The sequence below is a fragment of the Sorex fumeus genome, unplaced genomic scaffold (assembly GCF_029834395.1).
Source record: "Sorex fumeus unplaced genomic scaffold, SorFum_2.1 ptg000007l, whole genome shotgun sequence".
Taxonomy (NCBI): Eukaryota; Metazoa; Chordata; class Mammalia; order Eulipotyphla; family Soricidae; genus Sorex; species Sorex fumeus.
Genome location: NW_026606064.1, coordinates 42,696,849 through 42,717,931, shown reverse-complemented (window position 1 = coordinate 42,717,931; position 21,083 = coordinate 42,696,849). Strand labels below are relative to the sequence as shown.

The following is a 21,083-nucleotide window of genomic DNA, read 5'->3' as shown; positions in this document are numbered from 1 at the left end:
AGTAAACACATATACACATGTGCACGCATGCATGCATGCACACACACATCATATAATAATGGCTTTTGGTGGTGAAGAGTGTAAAGCAGAACCTCAGGATTCAAAAAATAATGTGACAGTGATTTCCTAACTACTTTTTTCCCCTTCACATACCCTAGATTAAGAACTCAAGGAACCAGCAACCTACAGATTCCAGTAAATACAACCAAATCAAACCAAGCAGAAACTACACAGTTACTCATACTCAACACAGTTGTCTGATGTGCTTGAAAAACTGAAGTAGAATTGGATGAAGAGGAAGACAAGGGAAGTTAAGGGGGATTCAGAAGACAACTTTATAATCAACATATTTTAATTGAATTATTTATAATATAGTCTTACTGGATTTCTCTGATGCAGATATTAATAGTCTGCAGTTGGGTCAAGGATATAACTCAATGGTATACGATTTGCTTTACATGTGTGAGGATCTGGGTTTTCAACTCAGACAAGAGAAAAGAAGTGTGATGAGTCAATCAACAACTAAGCTTTTTAGAAATATATATATATATATATACATGAATGTATGTGATTTAAGATATGTATGTGATATATAATGTATTTAACTAATTCACCCTATAGTTAAGAAAGTAATTTCATTGACATATATCTTAAAAATAAATCAGCTAGAGAGATAACACAAAGGTGAAGTTGCATGTAGCCAACTCCAGTATGATCACTGGTACCACATATTGTCCCCAGAGCACCACCAGGTATAAACTCTGAAAATTAGTGGGTTCACCCCCAATGTTCACCCCCCCCAAAATAGAATAAATTGGATCAGAGAGACAGTATAAAGATTTAAGACACTTGCCTGGCAAGCTGCAGACACTAGTTGGAATCCCCTTGTACCACATGTGATTTCCAGTCTTTCCTGAGCACAGAGACAGGACTAGGCCCAGGATAAGCCCTAGTCCATTAGGTATAAACTCAGAACAAAAATAAATTAATAATTTAATAGATACATAGTAAAATCAATCCATTAATTTAAGAAACTCCATATAAGATTCTAAATAGCTTAGTCTCTTAAGTAGTATACAGTAAGTCCTTAATGTCCTTATAAAGTCTTGAAAGTTGTGACTGTAGTTAAGCAGCGCATAAAAATGTAGACTCAAATATTTCATTCAACATTCTTTCATTTTTTTTTTTTTGCTTTTTGGGTCACACCTGGCGATGCACGGGGGTTACTCCTGGCTCTGTACTCAGAAGTCACTCCTGGCAGTGCTCAGGGGACCATATGGGATGCTGGGAATTGAACCCGGGTCGGCCGCATGCAAGGGAAACGCCCTACCTGCTGTGCTCTCTCTCCAGCCCTCAACATGCTTTCATTTTATTTTTTTCCATTTTTTTGGGGGGTCACACCTGGCGATGCAAGGGGTTACTCCTGGCTCTGCACTCAGGAGTTACTCCTGGCGGTGCTCAGGGGACCATATAGGATACTGGGAATTGAACCCGGGTCGGCCGCGTGCAAGGCAAATGCCCTACCCGCTGTACTATCTCTCCAGCCCCGACATGCTTTCATTTTAGATTAGAAAAATATTTTTCTCTCCACAATGAAAAACATGATGTTATTTATGATATTAATGCTGCTATCTACTTAGTGAACCAATATGAATTTTCTGTTGATGGCTATGTTAATTTCCACTGAAGTCCATACAGAAAAATAAACCATATGCAATTTTATTACAAATTTTTATTCATTATTGTATTTCTTGAATAGCAACTAGTCAAATAGTAGAAAATGGAGAAATTGTGAACCTAAGTATTTGATCAAGAAATATTAATACCCTCCCACACACACACACACACACACACACACACACACCTGAAAAGTGAATGTGAAGGAAAGGGTTACAGTGGTCTTTTATTTGCAGCAGTCTCAACTCTTTTTTTGGTCAGTAAGTCTTGCGATAGAGCATAGTGATCAATGTTAAGAGTTCTGTTTTTAGCTACTGGAGGAATATTTTAGAGGCTGGGGAAATCCCAAGACCAGAATTGAGAGCCATCCTTTGCAATTTGAAAGCCTGATTTCGTTATGTTTGTAGTGCCTGTAGGAGATCATATGATATGGATTAAGTGTTAAACTCCACAAAAACACTCCAAACATAAAAATCTCCTTTAACTACTCACCATTTTTATGACATTGCAACAGGATCACATATATTCCTAAAGTATCTTTATTTGTTCTATAATTTAATAGGATACCTATAAAATAATTACATTATACTTATAGCTTTTCTTCTTTTATAAACAAACAAAATTAAATATAATTTGAGCCATTATTAAGGTAAACTTCGCACATACAATATCCATATCCCCCATAGGATCTTCGCTGCAACATATCATATTGTTTCTATACATCCACAAGGGGGTTCAAAGAAGGTATGTTAATGTTCATATTCTATTAGTTCAATGTTTCATCCCTATCTGCTTAGGTTCTGTTATAACATGACAGGGACTGATTTTGCAGTTGCAGTTGCCGCTCCTCTTACTTCATTCCATCAGCCTCCATTACAATCATGTGGACCTTCCTTCACAGCTTTTCTGCTCTATGTTCTGCTACTGTGTCTAACATGAGGTTTTCCGACAATTTCAAACATCCTTTCCTGACCTGGTTGTCTCCATTCCTTCCAACTTTCCTAGGTTCTAGCCTTCAACAACTCCCACTGACTTCTGCCTCCTGGTTTAATATGCCCAACTCTTAAACTAGGGACCTCTTTACAACAACACTTTCTTATCATGCCTCATGATACTCAAGAGGTAACAAAAATAAAACATTCACTGCAGGTAGGAGAAAAATTCTCTCATATGTCACACCCCACCTGAACTCTTGCTTGCAAGGTAATTATCTTTAGATTCCCCATTTCTGTTTCATGGCAGGAAGCCATAGTTCCCAGAGCAGTTTGTAAGGGTTGTCTAAGAACTAAGCCCTTCTGGGTTCACTTAGAAGGCAGACTTACATTCCATATGAGACTGGTTGGCTTGGAATTACCAGTGAAAGATTTTGAAGTCAGCTGTTTCCAGCAATGGCACATTATTCACATTTATCATATTCTTTAAACATTACTCATAAGGAAGTCTTCACGGGGCAGTTCCACAAAGGAACTCAAGATACTTTTGCAGGAAAATTATATCAAGTTTCTTATATTAAGAGACCACAGCAATTCTTTATAAAAATGAAAGATGGTCTAATGTTTGCTTATTTTCTTTAAAGTCCATTTTTGGAAAAGGAAACTATATAACAACCCAACTAGATTTTCATTCTATATATTTTACCCTTTACATTCTTTTACAACACAAAGTGACCTGACTCCTTATATTTTAAAGTATTTCTTTCTTTCCAGATAAAAGAGTTTTTCTTAGTGTTATGTTAATTAAATAGTATACATTTTCATCCCACATGTGAGTATTAAATATAACAGGGATTTGTGGATTTTAGGTTAACTACCAGTGACTAACTTCTCTGTACTCATCCATCCCAACATATCTTCTACATTGTGCTGTAATACAATGCAATATTACTCAATGAAAAGTTGTACCTCCTCCCATCTCCACATCTAATCTAAGAGTATGTGACAGTGAACTTCTGACCATGAATTAATTTTGAGTAAAGCACCTTCTCAGCCAATGAGCTGATCTGTTACTTACTCAGAATTGTACTACAACGCCAGAGTGGAAACAAGATGAAATAATACATGGATAGGTCAATAATACTTCATAAAAGCTCTTTACAATACAGATCAATTATAAAACCAGTATTAATATGGAGATTTTTGTGTGTAATAATATTCTAATTGCATCGATAATAGCATGCATATCAGAGTTCATCTCTAGTCCAAGAATGGAGGTTAGGAAAGTGAGGATAAAAGGGCAATGGTGTGTGGTTGGGGGGCAGGAAGAGAGAGGCCTGCTGTCAGCCAGGTGCCAAGGCAGCGCATCCAAGTGACTTAAGTCGTGCTTTTGGGATTGGGTTTGTTAGAAGACACCTCTGGTTCATGGGTTCATGGACGTTATTTTTCCCCAGATGTCCCAGTTAATATCGGCATCACAGCAACTTGAAGGGCAGTCCTGCAATGACTAGAATGCATGCTTTCAACCAGAGGTGGCAACTGCAGGAGAGATTGAAGGGCCAGTTCAGTAGAGGCATCTCTGCAAGAAGGAGAGGAACCTGGAATGGAGCTTGAAGTCTGGAAAATAGCACTTTTCCACACAGTGGAAACATGAATGCAGATCCACAATTCTCCCCAACTGCTAGTTGGTAATTGGTGACTCCAGTGTCTTCCTTCAGGCCTGTCGCACGATATAGTTGGGGAGGTAATGGAGGCCCCAGTTCGGCAAATAACACACGTGTGTTCAGCAAAGACACACATGCGGTCGGTGTGGGTGACAAGAAAAGTCAACCCTAAATGACATGCTTACTGCTGGAGGGACACCAGATAGCAGCGAGTAAGTGAGCTAGGAGGACATGGGCCGATTAGGAGTGTGGTGTTGGAACTGCATCCTGGCTCCCAGGGCTCCCGAGGGTCACTGCTTGTTCGAGTCGCTCAGGTTCACGGACATGCACCGGCACTGCTTCACCTTCTGAATTTTCTTGAGTCGGAAGGGTGGATCCAGGCCCGGGCATTCAAGCTCGACAAGGACAGAGGTGACACGCTGCGGCTTGCAGAAGGCACAGGATTGGAAGGACTCCTCCTCTTTCTTGACATGCCTCGGGATGTAGAAGGAGTTGCATTGACCGTAGCAGAAGCGGTTGAGGATGGTGCGGCTGCGGCAGCCTTCCTCACTCACCGTCTGCCGAAGAGGCTGTGTCTTGCACCAGTCACTCTTGAGGTACTTGCGCTCGGTCACCACTAGGGCCTCCTGGCTGGAGGCCAGCACCTCCTTGATTTGGTGCTGCCACCTCTCTGAATTGTTGCTGCTACCATCCTTGTAAGGTGAGGGGATGGCACCTGAGGGCCGGTTTTTCCTGCTGTCTGTTACCTTCATCAGCACAGCCACCAGGAACAGGTAGAGAGAAAGCTTCCAGATCATCCTGCAACAAGAAAAAGAGTTAGGCCAAATATGGGCTTTGTTTGTTTTGTTTTGGGGTGACACCACCAGAAAGAAGAAAGAAGAAAGAAAGAAAGAAAGAGAGAGAGAGAGAGAGAGAAAGAAAGAAAGAAAGAAAGAAAGAGAGAAAGAGAGAGAAAGAAAGAAAGAAAGAAAGAAAGAAAGAAAGAAAGAAAGAAAGAAAGAAAGAAAGAAAGAAACCCGGGTCTCCTGGGTTGGCTGTATGCAAGGCAAACGCCCTACCTGCTGTGCTATTGTTCCAGTAGTTGATATGCCAAACACAGTAACAACAAGTCTCACAATGGAGACATTGAGACATTACTGAGCCTGCTTGAGCAAATCAATGAACAATGGGAGGATAGTGCTACAGTGCTATTTATCTACAATAAATTCAATAAAACATAAGATACATAGAAAACTTAACAAAAGAGTTAGAGGCATGGGTGTGGATGGGCGATAGTTAGGCATCAGTTCCTTTTAATGCTTTTCAGTTTCAATGAGTGGTGCGGGGTTGGGGGGCAGGGGAGTGGGGAAGGAAGATGGCTACCTCTGGTCCAGTGATAGCTGTAGGTGAAAAGAGATTTAATAATATAGGGCAACCAATAACACATACTAAAGAAATCCAAGACAAGAAGATAAAGAAAATAGTAATTTCAAATACTTAGAAAACAAACTTAAAGTGACCGATTAAGGATTATAAAACAGAGGCTGCCAAGAAAAGTCTTGAGCCAGTTTGCAGAAGTTCTAGTTCTTGGTTTGTTCTGTTTAGTTACAGCACCTCTAAGAGCTTTAAGCATACATCTCATTTGATCCTGAAACAGCCTTAAATTGGAAATGCATAATTAACTCTGCTTTCCAGTAAAGAAAATTGTGTCCTACTGAGGTTGAATGATTTTCCCAAAGTCACACACCACTAAGTAGTGGCACAAAATTTGAGTCAGCCCTCAAGTCATTAAAACAAATAGGAAGATCTTCTATAAGAGATTGCTAACATGTTGTTAAAGGTTGAGTCTTGTGTACATATATATATAATATATATTACAGATATATGTATATATATTTATAAAAATATATTTTCCTGTAAGATTGGTTGCCTTCTACTTAAAACCCCACAAAATATGGTGCACTACTCTTGGAATATTACTGATGTGAAGTATTATATGTCATGCGGCTGTTGATGCAGCTACACAGTAAATGCAACTTTCCAGGAGAAAGTTCACTCTGGGTGAAATACAACAATCTTCACACACTTTCCTCTAAGGAAACATTTCTGGATCACATTCAGATGTTTATTCATGATAAACAACACAAAATGAATTATTTCAATTCTGCTTTAGGGCAGGGGTTGGGGCTCAGGATAGAAATATCCCTAATATGGTGGTGGGAAGGTGTTATGGTGGTGGGATTGGTGTTGGAATATTTTAAAAAGAATAAAATATTGTGAACTACTTTATAAAGAAATCAAATAAGGAAGGCAGATGCTGTGAGAACTCTCTGACACTAAGAATTTCTTCTTTGTCAAGGAATATATTGACCAGGATTCATAAGATTTTCCCCGGTTTGCTACAGAGAAGTCAAGACTTGAAGAATAAATAAACTATCCAGTAGACCACATTCAAATTCCTCTGTGGTTAGACTTGACTAAAGTAACAGTGACACAGAAAAATATTTACTTTGATATTTTTATTTTATACATTACTTTTTTCTGAGAAATCAGTTTTACTTTTAACATATTGCTTCGTTTCCATTTAAGACATCATTTGAGTGCAGATAAAGTTGTTGCTTTGAGAACATGAAACTACCATCTTCTAACCTGCTGGTTTGTTACCAATAAAGTTCCTTAAAGAGAACTAATTTCTCTTATAAATGAAAGTTTGTACCTTCTGACTACTATCAAACTATTTATCTAGTTAAGATATTTTAGCAATAATGCTCTTTTTTGTTTCTTTACACTGACTTTTATTATGAGTTTTGAATTTATATTTTATTATTTTGAAGTAATGTGCTTTCAATAGTGTTAATCTTTATTAGCTTTTTCTGTACAGTTCCTGCTACTCCACCACCATCAAAGTGTCAAGGACTCTGTACCACTGACTTTGTGTCACTCCCAGTCTGCCCCATCCCTTCTCACTCTCACTCTTTGCTTCCTCCTTGCCCCACTTACACATTCTCGTAACTTTGATTCTCTTGTCAGTATCCAAGATATTTTTTTGTAGACATCGTATATTCCCTTACTTTGTTTCTTTGCTCTACTTATGAATGATAAAATCTATGTAATCTAGAATTTCCCCTTCTCCTTTTTTTTGAATTATTTTGATTAATGAGTTTATTTCATGGAGAGTTCTACTATTCTCCCCAATATAGTGTCATTGTCACTGTCACTGTCCTCCCATTGCTTATAGATTTACTTGACTGGACCCAATAACGTCTCCATTGTGACACTTGTTACTGTATTTGGCATATCAAATACATCATGGGTAGCTTGCCAGGCTTTGCGGGTGATATACTCTCGGTAGCTTGCCAGGTTCTCCGAGAGGGGTGGAGGAATCAAACCTGGGTCGGCCTACCCACTGTGCTATTGCTCAACCCAATGTAGTGTATGATTCTAATTTAAAATCATTTATTTTATGAATTTAAATTGTCTAATTTATAAAAAAATGTCTAATTTAAATTCATTTTGAGGTATGTTCTGTATAGGGTGAGAAATGGGGATCCAACAACATTTTGGTTTTATTTTTTGCATATGGTTATTCAGTTTTTCAGTACCATTCATTGAAGAGACTTTCTTTGTACTATTTAATGGACCTCAATCCTTTGTAATTAACTGATCTCCATACAATATTAACACATGTATCATTTTTGAAAAAGAAGTGGTGGTTAAGCTCATCTGGAGCTATGATGTATGAATTCAAATACTTATTCATATATATTGTCTGTGTAGCTGTGTGATCTTGAAAATTTATTAAGCCTTTGAATGTTACAATTCCTCATCCATATAATTTAGAAAGTAATACTTATTTCATAGGTACAGTAATTATATTTGTACATTAAAGAAAAACATGCCTAATATATTTGACAGCAATAAATATTTTCTCTAGCATGAATGTGTTTAAGACATCATAATTGGAATGCAATATATTTAATATTAGATTATAGTCACTATGCTATGCTGCTTATATTATGTTATTAAAATAGCTATATAATTTTATGCCTTTTTGAAGATGCACATGTTACAGAATGTGAGTCTCATGGAGGATTAAACTATACAAAGAGGAAATGTATGAAAGTGATGCTAAAAGGAATGACAATGGAGCCCTACAGTTGTAAAATGATATAAGAAACATCTTCTTTGAGGGATGTTGCTGTCTCTTGAGGAAATTGATGAAATATAAAAACAAAACTATGAATTAACTTTAAAGTTAATTTTCACTTTTAACATACTTGCTTTGTTTCCATTTAAGGCATCATTTGAGTGCAGATAAAGTGGTTGCTTTGAGAACATGAATTTGCCATCTACTAACCTGCTGGTTTGTTGCCGATAAATTTCCATTTTGACCCATCATTGTGTTTTGTGACTGGCCCTTAAGTAGCAGTGGGATTTGTCCTTCATAGTTACAGTCTTTCTCAATGAGCATGACTTATATTTTTTAAAAATAGTTTATGATGATAATAATCTCTTTGAAAAGTATATTGCTTCCATTTTAATAATTTTCAAACTATTGGCATTTCGAGTTAATCAAAAAGTTTTTAAATGCCAGGTTGCTAGACTTCTTTTTCTTTCCTTCCCCATACCTTCTTTCATTTCTCCTGTGCACACAACTTTGAGATTGCAAAAGTTCTGGACTCTCAAGGCAAAAATAGAAATCTAGGACAGAACAACTTTGTCACGGTGATTGTTAAGTAATTTCTTTTTTATTTAAAGGGCAGTTAAGCCGCTGAGCTTTCTGTAAGTTCATAATGCACTTTTAGTTTTTCACTCTTGTATATGAACCACTACTAAGTGCACATTCTTCACTTCACTTCACGTGTATACACACCTCATTGGTTCATTTTGTGTTTGACTTTAGCATTTCAGAGTTCTGTTGAATCCTGAACACTACTACCCAGAGATGACTGCCATGTGGTTAATTTCTCAGGAATCCTCTTACCAATAAAAATGGCATGCTGATATTCCATTTCACCCTTACATTATTCTCGATTTGTGTAGGAAGAATCTTCTAAATAAAATATGTTGGTTCGTTAACTACATTTGGTACCTGACAATGTTGTCAATTTGAAAGGGATATGAACTATAAATGTTAATATCTTATATGACTAGGTTGGAAAAAGTTGTTTATACAATGATGAAAACAGTGAAAGTAACTTTTTCTTAACCTTGAGTGATGTTTTTTTTGATTCTAAAGAATCAAAAGTGGCAAAAGCGGCCGCGCGACATCTTATTATCTCATTCCTACTTTGGACAAACTGGCAGGCTACCGAATGTAACCTGCCCACACAGCAGAGTCTGGAAAACTCCCCGTGGCGTACCCAATATGCCAAATACCAGTAACAATGATGGGTCTCATTCTCCTAACCCTGAAAGAACCTTGAATATGGCATTTTTTAAAAAAATCTCAGGGCTAGGACGAAGGAGACGTTACTGGGGCCTGCTCGAGGCAAACGATGAATAACGGGATGGTCGTGATCGTGAACTAAAAAATGCATAGACCACAGTGGTTTAGTTGGGCTGGAGCGATAGCACAGTGGTAGAGCATTTGCCTTGCACGCAGCCAACATGGCTGACCCGAGTTTGATTCCTCCGCCCCTCTCGGAGAGCCTGGCAAGCTACCGAGAGTATCTCGCCCTCACGGTAGAGCCTGGCAAGCTCCCCATGATGTATTTGATATGCCAAACACAGTAACAACATAGTCTCCAATGGAGACGTTATTGGGCCTGCTTGAGCAAATCGATGAACAACGGGAGGACCTTTATAGTGGTTTAGTACATAAGCAATTAAATAATGGCAGCTAAATAATGGCAGCTAAAGAAGTGCCAAAGGGTTATACAATCTTGAAAAACTTATGCAGTAGAACTTAATCATTATAACTAAAAGGTGAAAGAAATTAGAAGGTGCAGTTTAGGGTAGTAAATCTCTTTCAGAGTTGTTTTTACAGACTTAGGGCTGCTCTAGCCCATACATGAGATGTGAAATAAAGGAGTTATATAATTGAAGAATTATGACACTGAAAATATATGGCATTTGGCATACCATTCTTACATGCTAATCTCAAGTATCTGAAAGTCCACTATTTTCACGGTAACAATATGACCCAATAAAGCAAAAATATTTACCCACTGGCCTGTTTATTGGACCTGAATAAACAGGTCAGAGAGTAAACAAAGACCTAAATAAACATTCAAAAATATGCAAAATGGCCAACAAGCATATAAAAATTGTGCAATTTTACTTTAGAAATTTTACATTATAGAAATGCAAATAAAAATTAAAAATACGTCAACTCATATCCATAATTAAGGAGGAGGTGATGCTAAAAGGTGGGAAAATGTTATGTATGAAACCATAATCAGCAACAGTACTGTAAATTACAATGCTGATTTTAAAAATACATTTTAAAAAAAGTGCCTCTCTTGGAAGCAGACTGGTGGGTGAAAAGCAAATAGGGGGTGGTCATTGGTGAAAGAAAGTGGACACTGGTGAAGGGATCAGTGTTGAAACATTGTATGACTGATACATAATCATAAGTAATTTTGTTATTTTTCAATAACTAAATAAAAATTAAAAGCTCATACCCATGAGAATAAACTATGTCAAAAAGACTGGAAAAATGTTATCAAAATGAATATATGTGCTTTTCTCCAAGTGATAGTGCTTTGATGAAAAACTATCATTTTGTTCCAATAGAACCTTAATTTCATCTAGAAATTATGTTTTTATCCAAAGAAGAAATGATACTGATATTACTTAATTTAATTTTGGATAGCATGTGTATCATTCAAGAACTGGTATTCAGAATTCTCAATATTTGAAAAAAATTTCAGGAATGATTCACCTCCAAATAACACTGGGCAAGATGGCAACAAAGCATTATATCAAATAAGAAGGTAAAGGTAAAGGTAAAGGCCCTCCCGTTGATCGTCGATTTGCTCGAGCAGGCCCAGTAACGTCTCCATTGGAGACTTTGTTGTTACTGTGTTTGGCATATCGAATACTCTCGGTAGCTTGCCGGGCTCTCCGAGAGGGGCGGAGGAATCGAACTCGGGTCGGCCATCTTGGCCGCTTGTAAGGCGAACGCCCTACCCGCTGTGCTATCGCTCTGGATGCTAAAGCACTTTAAAAGCTATATGCTTAACACACATGGGGGCTTTTATCTGCAACATGGCATTGGGAGTGGGTTCTAGAACAAGAGTTTTGGGTTCCAAAGATGTTCACCTCATGACCCTAGGTGACTTATTCCCAGGGTTCTCTGGATTCCCTCTCTGTAAATTTTGTTTTGTTTTGTTTTGGGCCATACCTGGCTCTGCACTCAGAAATTATTATTGGTTGTGCTCAGGAGGTTATTTGAAAGGCTAGGGATTTGGTGTTATATGGAATAACTGGGTCTGCTGCTTGTAAGAAAGTACCTTATCCACCCTACTATCCCTCTGGCCAATGTAAATTCTTTTATTTTCCCAAAATAATGTTTTAGGCTGCTGGCCAAGGGATTATCATGCTGTAGTGATTCAACACTTTTACTCCCCTTATCTGTCACCTTTCAGGGTTGTTTGGTGGATTCTGGATTTCTAAACAAGTTTCCAAAGCAGCAGTCTTCTATTTCCCCAAGAGAAAGGGATAGATTTTATGTCTATATTTTTATAAAAATTGAGAGGCCTGTATAAATTCTTTGAGCAAGATTATACGCATAATAACTTTGTTTCCAAAGAAAAATGTGACATTCTCAGATAATTAACAGTACCTCCCCTAATTCTTTAAACTTAATTTTGCTCAATCTAAATTTCCTGTTCACTCTCTACTTAAAGCTAGTTTGTTTTACTTTTATTGTACAGGTATTTTTTTAACTGTCCACTGTCCTCCCATTGTTCATCGATTTGCTTGAGCGGGTCCAGTAACATCTCCATTTTGAGACTTGTTGTTACTTATTGGCATATTTTTTAATGAATAAAACAGTGAGGTACAGCTACAGACTTACAAACTTTCATGCTTACGTTTCAGTTATAAAATGATCAAGTACCCATCCCTCCACCAGTGCCTCCTGTTCTTTATCACCAATGTTCCCGGTACCCCTCTGATTCCCCCATCCTTCCCCTCACCCCCCGCCTCTGTGGCAGGCGCATTCCCTTTCTCTCTCTCTCTCACAAAAAAAAAATCCAACCCTTTCTTTTCTAAGAGACTTTTTTGAGACTGCATCTATAATGGCATTCATCTTGCCTCCAGGTCAGTATGCCCTTCCCCCACATAAAACATATCACTAATTCTAGCCTACTGATTCTATTGTGATAATTGCCTGAGGTATAAAAAGCTCCAAGGCATACACACACACACACACACACACACACACACACACACACACACACGAGAAATTCAAAATACTAGTCCTCTAATGAGTAAATCAGATAAAATACTAGGGTACATAAATACAATGGAACATTATTCAGCTATCTGAAAAAAATGATGAAATAATTCAATTTGCTGCTATGCAGATGGTTCTAAAGAGTATCATATTGAGTGCAGTTAATCAGAGGGAGAGGGACAGGCACAGAAGGATCTCCCTCCTATGTGGAATCTGAAGAAACAAAGTAGGGATATAACAAATCCCCAAAGGTAACTGACACTGAGAACTTGTCTTTAGCGCAGTAGGAAACTTACCACAAGGGAAGTAAAGTGGGAAGGACGAAGAATGGGGAGCACCGGGACAATGGTAGAGGGTAGTGGACACCCTGCGGAGGTTCTGATGCTGGATTGTATTATGTATGAAATCATATCATTGACAGTATTATAAATCTCGGCAAAAAATAAATTTTTTTAAAGAGTGAAAAACAGTCCTTTAAAAACGTTAAGGTGTACAATGCTAGAGATCTCTCTGGGCCCCATACTGGGCCAATTTCACTGGGACACCCCAGATGGAGCAGGTGCAGTCTTCCCGCCTACTCCAGATGGAATCCCTGTGACCAAGATCTTCCACAAACAAGGCCCAGGTATGCAGATTCCAGGACTGAATCTCAAGTTTGCATGGCAACAGAGGACCTGGGCTGTTCCTCCCTGGTACCCGCCCACCCAGCAGACTGGCTGTCACACCACTGTTTGCCTCCAGTTCCCATCTTAGCACACCAACAGTCCTGGCCCAGAGACTCCAGTTGAATCTAAAAATGGATTAGTGCCACACAGAGATGTCTCTGGAACCCAATCACATGCAGTCTAGAAATTTACATTTATAATCACAGCCGTGCAAGCTCTCATGATATTTCAAAATGAGCAATGGAAAATAAATTATCTAGTGTTTGCCCCTGGCAGATAGGCTTGAATGGTGGTGGGAAGTTTCGAGCAAAACATAATGCCCAAAATTAGAGAGAGAGTATTGGGAAAATTGTCTGCCATAGAGGAAGGATGAGGACTATGACGTGGGTGGTGAAAAATGTGCACTGATGAAGGGATGGGTGTTCCATCATTGTATGGCTGAATCTCAAACCTGAAAGTTTTGTAACTCTATCTCATGGTGATAAAATTGAAAAAAAAAAAGGTAATGTGGAGTTCATGCCCAATTCATTCATCTTAATCAATTGCTGAACAAATAGAGGTACACCTACATTATTTTAAAAAAAATTAGAGTGCTATGGTGGGAGTTATAACCCAAGTGATATAACACATGCTGAGTATGTGTAAGAACTCAAGTTTCATCCTGTCCTACCTTTCATCTCTATCTGCACTGCTAAGTGTGACCTCTAGACACTCTGCAGACAGGGAAAAAGTATTCGCCAACCACTCATCTGACAAAGGTTCATAATCAAGTTATATAAAGCCTCTATGAAACAAAAACAACCAAAAAACCCAAAAACGCTATCAAAAAATGGGAAGAATAAATGAATCAACACTTCTTTAGAAAAGATATGAAGGCCTATAGGTACAAGAAAAAATGCTCTTCATAGCTTGTCATCAGGGAAATGTAAATCAAAACAACGATGAGATATCATTTCACAACAATGAGCTTGGAATACACACAAAAAGAACAAAACAACCAGTATTGGCATATATATGGAGGAAAAGGAAATCACATCCATAATTGGTGGGAATAATGACTGGTTTAACTTCTTTGAAAAACAACATGAACCCTTCTCAAAAACTAGGAACTGAGCTTTCAAATGGCAGAATAATTCAACTTCTTGGCCTCTTTCTATGGGTGGTGCTGTAAAGTTGTGGTATATTCATATATCTGAACCACCAGAACAACAAAACCAAAACCACAAGATAAAAATTCAATAATTAACCAAAATTTAAAATAAGCCTGTTAAGGAGACTTGGTGTGGAAGAGAAACTGGGGATATTTGTGTAGGAAAATTGACATTGGTCATGGAACATTGCCTGAAACTCAAATATAAATAACTTTGTAAATCCTGGTTTCTTAATGAAATATAAATAACCAAATATACACAAAAAGACAAGCTTTATAAACATGCATAACATCTGCAGAACGATGGCAAATAAAAAAATCCCTTGATGTCAATCTCACTCAATGTCAATGGCATAGCTGCACCAAACAAAAGACAAAGAATACCAGGATGGATCAGAAGACTAAAATGTTTTGCTACCCACAAGAGACACATTTGAACATTCATGGCAAACACAGCTTAAATTCAAAGGTTAAAAAATCAATTATTTCAAGCAATAACCCCAAACAGATTCGGGTGTCAATACTTATATCAGCTATCATAAACAGCACTGTAGCACTGTCCTCCCGTTGATCATCGATTTGCTCTAGCGGGAACCAGTAATGTCTCCATTGTGAGACTTGTTGTTACTGTTTTTGGTATATAGAATACACCACAGGGAGCTTCCCAGACTTTGCTGTGTGGTGGAATACTCTTAGTAGCTTGCTGGGCTCTCCGAGAGAGGCAGAGGAATTGAACCCAGGTCAGCCACGTGCAAGGCAAACACCCTATTCACTATGCTATCGCTCTGGCCCATCATAGTACTTAAAGTTAAAAAAATTATAAAGAATAATGATGGTTATTTATTAATGATCAAAGAATATATGCACAAGAAATCATTCTTCTAAACATTTTTTCCCTAAGGATGGGACATAGAAATACTAAAAACAACTGCCAAGATACCTAAAGGAGGATATTGATAGTAAAACAATAGTGGTTGGATATGTGAACACTGCCTTGTCACTGCTGGATATATCAAAAGACTAAAATCCAAAAAGGAAACAAAAAAATAGAAAAGATGAAATGAAAAGACCTATAAGGGACACTGCATCTCCCACAAATTAGGGTATACATTATTCTCCATTGTATGCAGGATATTCTCTGAGACAGACCATATTCTGAGTCACAAAACATACCTCCTTAAAATCACAAAGATGAAAACTGTATCAACAGTTTCCTAAGACCATGACACACTAAAAATAGAAGTTAATCACAAGGAGTAGTGAAGAAAACTCAAACACTTGAAAATCAAATAATTAATTGTTCAGTACTTAATTATTTATTTTTCAAGTGTTTGGAGCACATATAGCACATATATTTGCTATGTGCTATATATTTGCTATGTGCTATTTTTCAAATGCTATAGTGGGTAGGGCATTTGCCTTGCACGCAACCAACCCAAGTTCAATTCCTCTGCCCCTCTCAGAGAGCCCGGCAAGCTACCGAGCATATCTTGCCCACACGGCAAAGCCTGGCAAGCTACTCATGACGTATTCGATATGCCAAATACAGTAACAAGTCTCACAGTGTTACTGGCCCACTCAAGCAAATCGATGACCAATGAGAGGACAGTGACAGTGACTGAACAATGAATGGGTCATAAAGGAAACAGAGAAAATTAAGACAAATTACAGGAAACAAAGTAAGAGATATTTGAAAATAAGCAACATAGCACATAAATATATGTGCTATATATGAAACACAGAAAAAGGCAGTGAAAAAAGGAAAGTTTTTAACAATAAAAGCATCCACTCGGAAGCAAGAAAAGTGTTACATAAATAAAATAGCAACACAGTTTTAACAGCTATTAAAAGATCAACAGAGACACCCAAAGCAAGTGAAAGAAGGGATATAACACAATTTTGATCAGAAATGAACAAAATGGAAATAAAAAGTGTATAAATCAGTGAAACCAAGGGCTGTTTTTAAAAAAGTATAAACAACACTAACAAATCATTAGTTAGTCTCACACATAAAGTAAGAGGAAAAACTGTATTGAATCAAATCAGAAATGAAAGGGTGATATCACAATAAGTAATACAGAAATTCAAAGAAGCAGGGATTTCAATGAAAATATTTATGTTACAATATTTATGAGAATCTAGATGAAATGGACAAATATCTGGATTCCTATAATATTCCAAGGTTGATTTTAGTGGAAATAGCTCTTAACAGGCTGAAGCAAGAGCTGGTTCTATGAAAAAATAAGATCAACAAAACAGTAGCAATGAGAGAGAGCAAGAGAGAGAAAGAGAACTAAAAAACCAAAAAATAAAAAGGAGATTGACAAAACAGAAAACAAAGAAAATCAAATGATCATTGGAGATTTACTTTGAGAATCTTTACACCATAAAACAAGAGAACCTAGAAGAAATGGATTTCTATAACTCCCAAGGCTGTAAGAAGAAGACTTGGAATACCTGAACAAATGTATCTCTATCGAGGAAATGAAGTGGTAATCAAGTCTTCCTCCAAACAAAAGCCCAAACAGATGGATTCACTAGTGAATTCTTTCAAACCTTTGAAGAGGACCTACTTCCAATCCTTTTCAGACTTTCTCAGGAAATTGAAGAAACAGAAACACTCCTAGTTTCTATGAAGCAAATATCACATTGATAACAAAAGCAGACAGAAATACCATGAAAAAAGAAAATTACAGGCTGATATCCCTGATGAACACAGATGTGAAGATCATCAAAAAAACACCATAAAACAGGAATCCAACAACTTAACAAAAAGATCATTTCATTTCATTTCATTTCATTTCATCATCCTGTTAATCGTCGATTGCCTTGAGCAGGCCCCAGTAACGTCTCTTTCATCCTAGCCCTGAGATTATATTCATGGCTCTTTAGGAGAATGAGACCCATCATTGTTACTGGTATTTGGCATATTTGGTACGCCACGGGGAGTTTGCCAGACTCTGCCCTGTGGGCAGGCTACATTCGATAGCCTGCAAGTTTGTCCAAAGTAGGAATGAGATAATAAGATGTCATAAAGAAAAGTTCTGATAAGATGTTCCGGGATCTGGATTTTATAGTCTCTGAGTCTTGGCCGCTGATGGGATTACACGGCGCCAGGGGGCCAGGTGGTGGGTGTGACCCCCGCCTACTGGAATTTGGAGGATCTGGGTGGAAGATGCTCGACTCCAATTCGAGTAGGCGTGGAGGTCTCGGCCCCGGAACCCGCGTGGCTTTGTCCCTCTGCCAGTACCTTCATGTGTGCGGAGAGTGGTCTCAGCATGGTGGTGGCTGGTCCTGGAGGTCTTAGGCTGCCGGAGCCCCGGTCGGGGCAGGGAGGAAAGCTCGACCCGCTCCCCTCCAAGGGGTCCCGGCGAGGGACACCCAGGCGCGGGGGCTAAAGACTGCACTGTTCTCGTCCGGGACGAGAACAAAAAGATCATACACCATAAAAATTAGGACTCATCCCACGGATGCAAGGATGGTTTAATATTCACAAGTCAATCAACATAGTACACCATATCAATAAAAGAAAAAATAAAAAACATATCATAATGTCAATAGATGCAGACAAAGCATTTGAGAAGATCCAGCACCTGTTCAATGATAAAATTCTCAACAAAATGGGAGTTGAAGGAATTTTCCTCAATATAGTCAAAGCCACCTATCACAAGTCCACATGAAGCATTTTCTTCAATGGAGAAAAATTAAAAATCTCTCCTCTAAGATCAGGCACAAGACAAGGTTGCCCACTCTCACCACTTCTATTTAATATAGTACTGGAAGTACTTGCCATAGCAGTTAGGGAAGAAAAAGATATCAAGGAATACCTATAGGAAAGCAAGAAGTCAAGCTATCATTGTTTGCAGTTAACATAATACAATACAGAGAAAGTTTGAGAATAGGTTGAGAAAGTTTGGGCTCCAAGACATCTAATCATTCGCTTTAAAGGATAAAACTATGGCAATGGCCAGGTATGGGTCTGACACTTCAGTGCCATCCATTTTCAGGGCTAGTTGATTTCTGATCTTGGACTCTAGACTCAAAGGGACCCGGAAACAAAGATCCTTGGCCTGCTTCCACCAATCTGCAGCAACGCATGGATCACACCCAGAAGAACCACCCTGCCAGGTTGCTTTCTGGACACATCATAAGACACGCAATACCCATTTTTTATTATTAGCGCACCATATTTGATGGGGTTCAAATAAGGTTTGAACCATGAGAACACCTGCAAGGGCAATTAGAGTCCACCCTAAAAGCCTCTATCCATCTCGGAGAGCCCAGCAAGCTGCCAAGAGTATCCTGTCTGCACAACAGAGCCTGGCAAGCTATCTGTGGTATATTCAATCTGCCAAAACCAGTAAATACAATGGGTCTAAGCCCCTGACCCTGAAAGAACCCCCAATACGGCAACACTAAGAAGGATGAGCAAGGAGAGACTGATAAAATCTCAGGGCCTAACTAGGCTGCCAAAACAAAGAAGGACTAAAATGACACTAAAATGACCTGTACTTTCAATGCGCATGCGCTGGCATTAGAAGCATCCATTGAGGACCTGATGGTGCAAGTGTGGAAGATCAAGTATGACATAATTGGTCTGATGCAGATGAGAAGGCATCAATCACATCACGCCATTTTCGACACTGGCACTTGAGTTGCGCAGGAGGAAGAGAGTGGCATGGAATGCCTTCAAGAGCATCAAAGAAATAGCTAAGAGGACAAAGAACCTCTGGCGCTGGGCACATCTCTTCAATTCCACTGTTCTTCCTGCATTAACATACTACGATCAAGAATCAGGGACACTGTCTCCTTTGCCAAGGCATCGAAATCAGATGGGCTGGATACGTAATGCGATTTGGAGACGACTGCTGGACTAGAGCTGTTACTGACTGGATTCCACGGGATGTCAAAAGATCGCGTGGCAGTCCACCTACAAGGTGGTCAGACTTCTTCGTCAAGACCCTGAACAAACAGCTTGAGGCTCTTTGTGTTCCTGGAGTGAGCAGTCGCTATTGGGCTACACTAGCATGCGACAGGGACAAATGGAGACATTACTGGCACCTGCTCAAGAAAATCAATGAGTAACGGGATGTCAAGTGATCAAGTGATAGAGAGAAAAGCCTAAAGACTTTACAAAAAAGCTCCTAGAAATGATAAATTCGTAAAGTGGCAGGTAACAAAATCAATACCCAAAAGTCCATGGCTTCCTATTTACAAAATTAAAAGAGAAGAAAAATACACTAAACAAAAACAAACAAACAAACAAACAAAACCCCCAATTTTGTTCACAATTGTGCCTCAGAACATCGAGTACTCTGAAACAGCTTAACTAAAGATCAAAGAAAATCTACAAAACACTATTTTAAGAAATAAAAGAGGACACTAGGAAATGGAGACACATCTCTTGCTCATGGATTGGGAGGATTAACACTGTCAAAATGGCAATAGTCCCCAAAGCATTATACAGATTCAATCCAGTTCCTATAAGAATACCTATGACATTTTTCAAATAAATATATCAAACACTTTTAAAATTTGTATGGAACAGTAAACCAATATGAATACCTAAAGCAATCCTTGAAACAAAGAAGATGGGAGGCATCACCTTTCACAACTTCAAACTGACATCATTAAAAAATGACAGTAATTAAAACAGTATGGTATTGGAATAAAGACAGACCTGTAGACCACCGGAATAGAGTTGAATATTCTGACAAAGGTCTTTATTTATGTTCATTTAATATTTATAAAGGATCAAGAAATATAAAGTGTAGCAAGGAAAACCTCTTCGACAAGTGGTGCTGAAAAAACTGGGCAGGTACATGTTAAAAAATGAACTCAGACCTGTAACACAATGCACAAAAGTGAGATCAAGATGGATTAAAGACCTCAGTATCAGGCCTGAATCCATAGGGTAAATGAAAGAAAATATAGGCAAAACTCTCCATGACACTGAAGCTAAAGACATCTTCAAAAATAAAGCACCACTGAGCAAGCAAGTGGAAGCAAAGATAAATGAATGAGACTACATTAAACTAAGAAGCTTCTCCAACTCAAAATAAATGCTAACCAAGATACAAAGACAGCCCATGGAATGAGAAAGAATATTTTCCTAATACCTATCTGCTAAGGGGTTAATATAAAAAATATATATAAGACACTGGTTTAACTTTTTAAAAAAAATTCTACTCTAATGAAAAATGGGGAGAATATATGAACAAAAAATTTCTAAAAAAGAAATTCAAGCAGACAAAAGCCACATGAAACAATGCTCTGTATCACTAAATCATCAGGGAGAATAAAATCAAAACAACAATGTAATCATCACAGTGACTGGCACAGATAAAAAAGAATGAGAAAATGAGAACAACCAATGCTGGTATAAATGTGGGGATAAAGGAACTCTCCTTCATTGTTGGTGGGAATGCTGACTTGTCCAGCCTTTTTGAAAAACAATATGGATAGTGCTCAAAAACTTGAAATTCAGCTCCCATTTGACCAAGCAAACCACTTCTTGGAATATACCTTGGGGGTCCAAAAACACACAACAAAAATGTCATCTGCACTTCTATGTTCATTGAATCACTTTTCACAATAGCCATATTTGGAAAC

The 21,083-nt window shown here is 38.2% G+C and overlaps 1 protein-coding gene across 2 annotated transcripts in view; it reads right to left on the bottom strand.

Annotated features, from left to right (window-relative positions):
• Positions 1–4,563: 4,563 nt before the first annotated feature.
• The window catches only part of GREM2 (gremlin 2, DAN family BMP antagonist), a 154,058-nt gene continuing 137,538 nt past the window's right edge, over positions 4,564–21,083 (bottom strand). For both annotated transcript variants that reach the window (XM_056137283.1, XM_056137281.1), the window contains one exon: positions 4,564–5,071. In XM_056137283.1, the coding sequence (XP_055993258.1) occupies positions 4,564–5,070 (507 nt within the window). In that variant the 5' untranslated portion in view covers position 5,071. The remainder of the gene's footprint in view (positions 5,072–21,083) is intronic.